The sequence below is a fragment of the Salvelinus sp. IW2-2015 genome, linkage group LG26, assembly GCF_002910315.2.
Source record: "Salvelinus sp. IW2-2015 linkage group LG26, ASM291031v2, whole genome shotgun sequence".
In the NCBI taxonomy this organism is placed as follows: Eukaryota; Metazoa; Chordata; class Actinopteri; order Salmoniformes; family Salmonidae; genus Salvelinus; species Salvelinus sp. IW2-2015.
Window position 1 is genome coordinate 13562228 of NC_036866.1, and position 10799 is coordinate 13573026.

The 10799-nt window shown below is 53.2% G+C and overlaps 1 protein-coding gene across 1 annotated transcript; it reads left to right on the forward strand.

Moving 5' to 3' along the window:
- Window positions 1-578: 578 nt before the first annotated feature.
- On the forward strand, window positions 579-10339 carry LOC139023091 (octapeptide-repeat protein T2-like; the record flags this gene model as incomplete). Its single annotated transcript, XM_070435387.1, has 4 exons — window positions 579-743; window positions 1092-1246; window positions 9827-9893; window positions 10292-10339. Coding segments are annotated over exons 1-4 (435 nt in total), but the record flags the coding sequence as incomplete, so codon positions are not given.
- Between the last annotated feature and the right edge of the window lie 460 nt (window positions 10340-10799).

A 10799-nucleotide genomic window follows, 5' to 3' on the forward strand; every position in this document is an offset into this window, starting at 1 on the left:
GGTGGAGTGAGGAGGAGAGGAGGACGTAGGAGGAGGAGAGGATGGAGGTGGAAGGAGGCAGAGCATGGGGGTTCAAGAGGAGCGACAGACGGGTGGAGATTGGAGAGGAGAGGATGGAGGTACGGCGGCGGAGGAGAGGATGGCAGGTTGGCGGAGGACGAGGGAGGTTGGAGGAGGAACGAGCGATGGAGGTTGGAGGAGGAGAGCGAGGAGGTCTGGAGAGGAGAGGGTGGAGGTGGAGGAGGAGCAGGATGGATTGGGAGAAGGGTAAGTGAGAGGAGGATGGAGTTGGAGGGGGTGGTTGAGAAGTGGAGAGGAGGAGAGGATGGGTAGGGGAGGAGAGGAGACGGAGGTGAGGAGGAGTGAGGTTGGAGGAAGAGAGGAGTGGTGGATGTTGGAGGAGAAGAGGGTGGAGGTAAAGAGGGAGAGGAGGGGGGTAGGAGGAGGAGAGGATGGAGCGTTGGAGGAGGAGAGGATGGAGGCGTTGGAAGGGAGAGGATGGAAGGTAAGAGGAGGAGAAGCGGTGCGGCACGGTGTGGAGGAGGAGCCAGGGTTGGGAGGTAGCCGAGGATGAAAGGATGCGAGGTAGAGAAGAGAAAGGATGGAGGTTGGGCGAGGATGAGGAGGACCAGAGGAGGGAGGAGATGATGGAGGTTGGAGGAGAGGGGCTGGAGGTTGCGAGGAGGAGACGGCATGGAGGTACGAGGGACGAGGTGGATGTAGGAGGTGAGGAGAGGATGGAGGTTTGGAGGAGGCAGAGGGTGGAGTTTAGGAGGAGGAGAGGATGGAGGTGGGGGAGCGAGGAGAAGGTGGAGGTTAAGAGCGAGGAGAGATGGGGGTAGGAGGAGGAGAGATGGAGGTTGGAGGCAAGGATGGAGCGTTGGAGGAGGAGAGGATTGGAGGTACAGAGGAGAGGATGGGACGGTTGCGAGGAGGAGGAGAGATGGAGGTAGGGAGAGAGGACGAGGATGGACGGGTTGGAGCGAGGAAGAGGAGGAGGTGTGGAGGCGAGGAGAGGCGAGCGAGGTTGGGGGGAGGACGAGCGTTGGGAGCGTAGGAGGCAAGCGACGAGGGATGGAGGTTGGAAGTAGGAGGAGGAGGTGAAACGTTGGAGGAGAGAGGGATGGAGGCTAGGAGGAGAGAGGGATTGGAGGCTTTGGAGGAGGAAGGGTGGCAGTAACGAGGAGGAGAGTGGTAGGTTGGAGGAGGATGAGCGATGGAGGTATCAGGAGGAGAGGATGGAAAGGTAGCGAGGAAGGAGAGGATGCGATTTTAAAGGCGAGGCGAGGATGGAGGTTTGCGAGGAGGAGAGGATGGAGGTTGGAGGGAGAGAGAAGGAGGCGTTGCGAGGAGAGGGTGGAGGTTGGAGGAGACAGATGGTGGACCGTAAAGAGGAGCAGGATGGGTGCGTAGGAGGCAGCGGAGAGGCAGTGGAGGTTGGAGGTGAAGAGGATGGAGGTTGGAGTGAGGCCGAGGATGGAAGTAAAGAGGAGGAGAAGGGCTGGAGGTTGGCAGGACGGAAGGGGTGGGAAGTTGGAGGAGGAAAGGATGGACGGTAGGAAGAGAGAGGGATGGAGGTTGGAGGAAGAGGCAGGAGGTAGCGCAGGAGGACGAGGATGCGAGTTGGAAGGAAGTTTGGAGTTTAGCACGGAGGCAGAAGGGTGAGGGTGGAGGAGCGAGAGGCATGGAGGTTGGCAGAGAGGAGAGGATGGGCGGTTAAGAAGGAAGGAGAGCGTGAGGAGGCTTGGAGGAGGAGAGATGGAGCTAGGGGAGGACGAGGATGGACGGTGGAGGAGGAGAGGAGGTTGGAGGCAGGAGAGACGATGGAGGTTGAGCGAGCGAACGGAGCGCAGTGAGGTTGGAGAAGCGAGAGGTGGAGGTAGGACCAGGAGGGAGAGGATGCCGAGTGTTGCGAGTAGGCAGAGGGTAAGAAGGTTGGAGGAGATCGAGGATGGAGTGAGGAGGGAGGAGAGGGTGGAGGTTTTGGAGGAGGATAGGTGGCAGGTAGAGGAGGGTAGGATGGAGGGAGGCAGGAATAGGAGAATGGAGGTAGGAGCGAGGAGAGGAATGGAACGGTTGAGAAGAACGAGGCATGCGAGTCGTTGCGAGGAGAAATGAAGAGTGGAGGTAAGAGGTGGAGAGGGATGGGAGGAGGAGGAGAGGATGGAGGTTGCAGGCCAGATAGAGACTGGATGTATCAGGAGGAGCAGGATGGAGGTAGGGAGGGAGGCAGAGGATGGACGATAGAAGGAGCGAGGAATGGAGGTGGGGCAGGAGGAGAGGATGGAGGTTGGCAGGAGGAGAGAAGGAGGGTGCAGGAGAGGGTGGCAGGTTGGAGGAGAAGATGGTGGATGGTAACGAGGAGAGGATGTGGTAGGAGACGCGAGAGGATGCGAGCTTGGAGGGGAGAGAGAGGATGGAGGTTGGGAGGAGCGAGTAGGATGAAGTAAGAGAGGAGAGGGTGGACGCGTTGGAGGAGGCAGAGGCGTGAAGTCCAGTAGGGAGGAGGAAAGATGGACGGTAGGAAGGAAGAGAGGATGGAGGTTGCGAGGAGGCAGGAGGATGGAGTAGGAGGAGGAGAGGATGGCAGGTTGGAGGAGCAGGTTTGGAGTTTAGAGTGAGGAGCAGGGTGAGGTTGGAGGAGGAGAGGATGGAGGTTGGGAGGAGTTAGAGGATGGGGGGTAGAGGAGGAGAGGGTGGGAGGTTGGAGGAGGAGAGGATGCGAGGTAGCGGGAGGACGAGGATGGAGCGTTGCGAAGGAGGAGAAGGGAGGTGGAGAGGAGAGGCATGGAGGTTGGAGGAGGAGAGAGGAGGTTGGAGAAGGAGAGGGGGAGTAGGAGGAAGGAGAGGATGGAGGGTTGTCCAGTAGGAGAGGGTGAACGGTTGGAGGAGGAGGCAGGATGACGGTAGCGCACGGAGGAGAGGTGGAGCGTTGTGAAGGAGGAGAGGGTGGGAGCGTAGAGAGAGGAGAGCGATGGGCGGTAGGAGGAATAGAGGATGGAGTAGGAGGAGGAGAGGATGGAGGTTGGAGAAGAAGAGATGGAGGTTGGAGGAGGAAGAGGCCGTGGCGGGTAAGAGCGAGGAGAGGATGGAGTTGAGGAGGAGAGCAGGATGAGTATCAGGAGGAGAGGAATGAGAGTAGGAGGAGGAGAGATGGAGACTAGAAGGGGAGGCGAGGATTGGAGGTTTTGGAGGAGGAGAGGCGTGAAGGTATCAGGAGCGCACGAGGATGGACGGTAGGAGGAGGAAGAGGAACTGGAAATAGAAGCGAGGCGATGGGATGGAGGTTGGAGGAGAGAGGATGGAGGTCTGAGGGAGCGCAGGAGAAGGAGGGTTGGAGGACAGGGTCGGAGGGTTGGAAGGAGCAAAGATGGTGGAGGTTAAGAGGACGAGGATGGTGGTCTCCGAGGAGGAGGAGAGGATGGAGCGTTCGGAGGAGGGAGGATGGGAGGTTGGAGGCAGGAGAGGAATGGAAGTTAAGAGGAGGGAACGAGGCGTTGGAGGAGTGGAGGAGGAGAGGTGGAAGTAGGGAGGAGGAAGGATGGAGGTTAGGAAGAAGAGAGGATGGAGGGTTGGAGGAGGAGAGGCGATGAGGCTAGGAGGAGGACCGAGGATCGGAGTGTTGGAAGGAGCAGAGATGGGGGTAAGAGGAGGAAGAGGGTGGAGATTGGAGGAGGAGAGGATGCCGAGGTAGGGGGAGGAGAGGATGGAGGTTGCGCGGAGTGAGAGGGAGGTTGCCGAGCGAGGAGAGGATGGAGGTTGGAGGAGGAAGGAGGAGGTTGGAGAAAGGAGAGGGTGGAGGTAGCGAGGGAAGGAGAGGTATGGAGCGTTGGGAGTAAGGAGAGGGTGAAGGTTTGGAGGATGGAGAGCGATGACCGCGCTAGGAGCAGGAGGAAGAGGGTTGGAGGTTTGGCAAGAGCGATGAGCCGGTGGACGGTAACCGAGGAGGCAGAGGATGGGGCGTAGGAGCGATAAGAGGATTTGGAGTTGAGGAGCGAGGAGAGGCCATGGGAGGTTGGAAAGAAGAGGGTAGTTGGAGGTTGGCAGGAGAAAGAGGAGTGGAGGTAATCCTCTCTTTCTCCTCCTCCTCCATCCTCTCCTCCTCCAACCACCATCCTCTCCTCCCCTCTCCCGCTTTCTCTCCTTCTCTGTTACCCTCTTACCCTTGTTGAGTATCACTCCATGCTGCTCATTCTTCTCTCTCTCCCCTCCATTCCTCTCCTCCTCCTATCCCTCTTTCCTCCTCCTCTCTCTCACTGTGTTTAATTGAGTCAGTGAGCAGTTGACCACACCCGTCATTGGGGGGGGAGCAGGTTTGCCCAGCCCTCCCAGGAGGGGAGACATTGTTAGGGCCGCCCCGCCAGTGTAATCCCCTCCACTGGGACAAAGACCTGGTCCCCCTCCACCACTGAGGGGCATTAGCCCCCACAAGAGCCCAACCCTGGCCTGGCTTGGCCCAACAACCTCTCATAAGCCCCCTTGCCCCCATACCTGGCCTGGTCAAAGGTAATGAACTACGTGGGGGATACAATACCATTTGAGATTTTTCGTAGGGCATGACCCCCAATCCAAATCACACACTGCAAGGGGTCTGTGACTCATCAAAGGCTAAGATAACATTTAGATTTGGTTGTTTACCTACTCACTGAGATACCCATGGAGGTGACATTGTTAGCTACACAGGAGGAGAGGCTCCATATGGAAGTGAGTTCCAGGCACTAATGTTGATGGAATAAAGAGTCCAGGGAATATAATTTAGGCTCAGGCATATATTCATGTTCCACATATCAAAATGATACAATAATAATGACAGGAATTGATTAATCATGTGAGCTTGTGTCACAAAATTCTGTAAAAATATTCACACGTTCATCATTATGTTGATGTAGGCTGTGTATAGGTATGTTACAGTGGAGGCTGCTGCGGGGAGGACGGCTCATAATAATGGCTGGAATGGAGTCAATGGAATGGTATTAACCACATCAAACACATGGTTTCCATGTGGTTGTTACCATTCCATTGACTTCATTCCAGCCTTTATTACGAGCCGTCCACCCCTCAGCAACTGATATGTTAGTTCACAAGCATGTACATTGACACAGTTATTCATGTAATATATTGAGCTACCAAGCTCTTGAGGAACCACCCCCACTTCCTGTTAGCCTCCCACTATCTCCTGTTGTGCGCCTGTTCATCTATCTCTCTCTCTCTCTTTCTCTCTATCTCTCTATCTTACTCTCTCTCTCTCTGTGTCTCTCGCTTGCTGTCTCTGTCTCTCTATGTCTCGCTCTCTGTCTATCTTTATCTATTTCTCTATCTTACCCCCCTCTCGTTCTACCCCTCTCTCTTTCTCTCTCTCTCTCTACCTCTATCTCTCTCTCTCTGTCTCTCTCTCTGTCTCGCTCTCTCTCTTCATGGGCTGCAGTGAGATCAGGGAAACTCTCTATATCACCAGAGCTAGAGCACGCACGCACGCACGCACGCACCACGCACACAACAACACACACACACACACCACACCACACACACACACCACACACACACACACACACACCACACACACACACACACACACACACACACACACACCACACACACACACACACACACACACACACACCACACACACCAGGAGAGAGGAGGCAAGGTTGCCATGGGAACCACTGGTCAGAGTTTCCAGAGGGGAAACAAACAAAGTACTGTTCATAAAAGCAGGTTGTATAGTGTGCAGTGGAAGCAGAGATCCACGGTGTGTGTGTGTGTGTGGCGTGTCTGTATATATGTGTGTGTGTGTGTGGCGTCTGTATATATGTGTGTGTGGTGGCTGTTCTGTATATATGTGTGGTGTGTGTGGTGTCGTAGTATTATGTTTGTGTGTTGTGTGTGTGTGTGTGTGGTGTGTGTGTGTGTGGTGTGTGGTGTGTGTGTGTGTGTGTGTGTGTGTGTGTGTGTGTGTGTGTGTGTGTGTGTGTTGTGTGTGTGTGCGCATTGTGCGCGTTTGCGCGTGTGCGTGTGCACATCACCATCAGGTCCTTTTTATTGTGATGTCACTTCTACCATGTACTCACACACTGCAATCCTTGGTGATTTCACCTCTTGGAATTCTGAGATTTTTAATCAAAGGTTTATTTTTTTATTTTTTTAAATTCTGATTGTCATGGTCATGGTTTCCCTAACTGCTATTTGAATCCTCTGTGATTTGGATACTCTAACAAAATAGATAAACATTTCTTCATCAATTTTAGCTCCCAAAATGTTTTTAAACCTTTGAGCATTGGCATAAATAGGGTTAGAATGTTCATATACACATGACACATCTTCATAATTGCACTCCTGAGCCTCTTCTGCTTTCACGCTCATATTCTCTGTGTGTGTGATAGCGAGCTAGCGTTGGCGAAGAGGGGCTTAGCACATGGCGCAGTGTGATCTGTTCCATGTTTCTTTAAAGGGGACTCCTAGTCACAGCTCTCTCTCTGCCATGCCCACTGCGCTTGATCACACTCTCACACACACTCTCACATACACTTTCACCCCTCTTCGCTGCTCCTCTCCTTTCTGGGTTCGTATACGAGCTGTAGTCTGGGGAGGAAAACATGGGGATCTATCGAGCAGGAAGAAATATGTCTCATGGTAGTTGGACGTTGGCACCTGCGCCCAATCTCGACCGCTGGAGCTAACATCTCACATCTCACATCTCTCTCTCTCTATCCCCCTCTTTCTCTCTCTTGCTGTCTCTCACTCTCTATCCCCCTCTTTCTCTCTCTTGCTGTCTCTCTCCCTCATCCCCCTCTTTCTCGCTCTCTTGCTGTCTCTCTCTATCCCCCTCTTCTCTCGCTCTTGCTGTCTCTCTCCTATCCCCTCTTTCTCTCTTTTGCTGTCTCTCTCTATCCCCCTTTTCTCTCTTTTGCTGTCTCTTCTCTCTATCCCCTCTTCTCTCTTTGCTGTCTCTCTCTCTCTATCCCCCTCTCTTCTCTCTCTGCTGTTCTCTCTATCTCTATCCCCCTCTATCCCCCTCTTTCTCTCTTGCTGTCTCTCTCTCTCTATCCCCCTCTTTCTCTCTCTTTGCTTCTCTCTCCTTTCTCTATCCCCTCTATCCCCCTCTTCCCTCTCTTGCTGTCTCTCTCTCTCTATCCCCCTCTTTCTCTCTCTTTGCTGTCTCTCTATCTCTATCCCCCTCTATCCCCCTCTTTCTCTCTCTTGCTGTCTCTCTCTCTCTTATCCCCCTCTTTCTCTCTCTTGCTTTTCTCTATCTTATCCCCCTCTATCCCCCTCTTTCCCTCTCTTGCTCTTCTCTCTCTCTTCCCTCTCTCGTCTCTCTCTGCGTCTCTCCTCCTATCCCCCTCTTTCTCTCTCTTGCGTCTCTCTATCTCTATCCCCTCTATCCCCCTCTTTCTCTCTCTTGCTGTCTCTCTATCTCCATCCCCTCTATCCCCCTCTTTCTCTCTCTTGCTGTCTCTCTCTCTCTATCCCCCTCTTTCTCTCTCTTGCTGTCTCTCTATCTCTATCCCCCTCTATCCCCATCTTCTCTCTCTTGCTTCTCTCTCTTATCCCCCTCTTTTCTCTCTTGCTGTCTCTCTCTCATCCCCCTCTTTCTCTCTTTTGCTGTTCTCTCTCTCTCTATCCCCCTCTTTCTCTCTCTTGCTGGTCTCTCTCTCTATCCCCCTCTTTCTCTCTCTTGCTGCTCTCTCTCCTATCCCCTCTTTCTCTCCTTGCTGTCTTCTCTATACCCCTCTTTCTTCTCTCTTGCTGTCTCTCTCTATCCCCCTCTTTCTCCTCTTGCTGTCTCGCTGCTCTCTATCCCCCCTCTTTCTCTCTCTCTCTATCCCCCTCTTTCTCTCTCTTGCTGTCTCTCTCTCTCTATCCCCCTCTTTCTCTCTCTTGCTGTCTCTCTCTCTCGCTATCTCTCTCATTCAGTCTCCCTCTACCAAGGAGAGGCTATATTTTTTGGGTCTAAACACTATAGCTATATGCAAACCCATGTCAAAGCCCCCCACCCTTAGAAGAAAGCGCCATGCCTTCATCGCTATGTTCCCTCTGTTTTCCCACCCCTTCATTCCAAGGCTCTTTAGTTCTGCACTTAGCTGCCTCAATAATATTTATAGCATGATCTTTTTCTCCCCCTTCCTTTTTTAAAGCACGTCCAATGAAAGCTCCCCCCTGTACCCCACCGCCTCTGCCTCTGCCTCTGCCTCTGCCCCTGCCTCTGCCTCTGTCTCAGCCCTCTCCTTCGGAGAGACAAACACACTGTTCTCTGTTTCTTTGCCTTTCACCTCTCAAGCCTCCCTCCCTCCATCCATCCTGCCGGCCCGGCACAATGCATCCACTTTATCCTGTGGCCTGGAGAATACAGCCCTGAACTAACAATATCACCAAGGCTGTCTGAATGCCGGGGAGCCCCATTGTGTCCTGGCAGAGGGGAGTTAACACCCATGTCTGAGCCCAATGAATAGTATTATTGTGTCTGAGACATGCACCTCTCCCCCGGTCACCCCCGATCTCCCCCTCTTCGTACCCCTTACACACACCCTCTTCTTGTCCCAACAGCTCAGTCCCCCCTCTGTCCCCCTATCTCTCCCCTCAGTGGACAACTCCCAATTTCCAAGTACTCACAGACACTCCAAAGGTGTATTTCTTTATTTTCTCCATGTGGAAATAACCCTGTGGATTTTTCAGATTTTTTGTTACAGTGGAGGAGAGAGGAAGAGAGAGGAGGAGAGAGGAAGAGAGAGGAAGAGAGAGGAGGAGAGAGGAAGAGAGAAGAAGAGAGAGGAGGAGTGGAGGAGAGAGGAAGAGAGAGGAAGAGAGAGGAGGAGAGAGGAAGATAGAGGAGGAGAGATTCTCTTCCTCTCTCTTCCCTCTCTTCTCTCTTCCTCTCTCCTCCTCTCTCTTCCTCTCTCCTCCTCTCTCTTCCTTTCTCCTCATCTCTCTTCCTCTCTCCTCCTCTTCCTTCCTCTCTCACTTCCTACTCTCCTCTATCCTCCTCTCTCTTCTCTGTCGCTCGCTCCCTCCTCTCTTCATCGTCTCCCTCTCTCTCTGCCTTTTCTTCTCCTCCTCTCTCCTCACTCCTCCTCTCTCTTCCTTTCCTCCCTTCTCTCTCTCCTCTCTCCTCCACTTCCTCCTCTATCTCCTCTCTCTTCCTCTCTCTCCTCTCTCCTCCTCCTCTCTCTCTTCCTCTCTCCTCCACTCCTCTCTCTCTTCCTCTCTCCTCCTCTCTCCTCCTCCTCTCTCCTCCTCTTATCTTCTCTCTCCTCTCTCTCTTCCTCTCTCTCCTTCTCCTCCTCCCTCCTCTCTCTTCTCTCTCTTCCTCTCTCTTCCTCTCTCTCCTCTTCTCCTCTCTCCTCTCTCTCTTCCTCCTCCTCCACTGTAACAAAAAATCTGAAAAATCCACAGGGTTATTTCCACATGGAGAAATAAAGAAATACACCTTTGGAGTGTCTGTGAGTACTTGGAAATTGGGAGTTGTCCACTGAGGGGAAGAGATAGGGGGACAGAGGGGGGACTGAGCTGTTGGGACAAGAAGAGGGTGTGTGTGAGGGTACGAAGAGGGGGAGATCGGGGGTGACCGGGGGAGAGGTGCATGTCTCAGACACAATAATACTATTCATTGGGCTCAGACATGGGTGTTAACTCCCCTCTGCCAGGACACAAATGGGGCTCCCCGGCATTCAGACAGCCTTGGTGATATTGTTAGTTCGAGGGCGTATCTCCAGGCACAGGATAAAGTGGATGCATTGTGCCGGGCCGGCAGGATGGATGGAGGGAGGGAGGCTGAGAGGTGAAAGGCAAAGAAACAGGAACAGTGTGTTTGTCTCGTTCCGAACGGAAGGAGAGGGCTGAAGACAGAGGCAGTAGGCAGGGGCCAGAGGCAGAGGCAGGAGGCAGAGGCGGTGGGAGTACGGGGGGGAGCTTTCAGTTGAACGTGGCTTTAAAAAAGGAGGGGAGAAAAAGATCATCGCTATAAATATTATTGAGGCAGCTAAGTGCAGAACTAAAGAGCCTTGGAATGAAGGGGCGTGGAAGCAAAACAGAGGGAACATAGCGATGAAGGCATGGCGCTGTTGTCTTCTATTCGTAGAGGGGTGCGGGCTTTGACATGGGTTTGCATAGAGTCTAGTCTAGTGTGTGTTTAGACCCAAAATATAGCCTCTCCTTGGTAGAGGGAGATGAATGAGCAATGAGAAGTAGCGAGAGAGAGAAAGGGGGACAGCAGAAGGAGGAGAGAGAAAGAGGGGGATAGAGAGAGAGAGATGCACAGCAAGAGAGAGAAAGAGGGGGGATAGGAGCAGAGAGAGACAGCAAGAGAGAGAAAGAGGGGGATAGAGAGGAGAGACAGCAAGAGGAGAGAAAGAGGGGGATAGAGAGAGACAGCAGAGAGAGAAAGAGGGGGATAGAGAGAGACAGCAAGAGAGAGAAGAGAGGGGATGAGAGAGAGAGACAGCAAGAGAGAGAAAGAGGGATAGAGGAGGAGAGCAGCAAGAGAGAGAAAGAGGGGATAAGAGGAGAGAGACAGGCAAGAGAGAAGAGGGGATAGACGAAGAGACAGCAGAGAGAGAGAAGAGGGGGATAGAGAAGAAGGCAAGAGAGAGAAATGGGGATAGAGAGGGATAGAGATAGAGAGACAGCAAGAGAGAGAAAGAGGGGGATAGAGAGAGAGAGACAGCAAGAGAGAGAGAAGAGGGGGATAGAGGGGATGGAGATAGAGAGACAGCAAGAGAGAGAAAGAGGGGGATAGAGGGGATAGAGATAGAGAGACAGCAAGAGAGAGAAAGAGGGGGGATAGAGCGGGAGAGGGAGCCGCA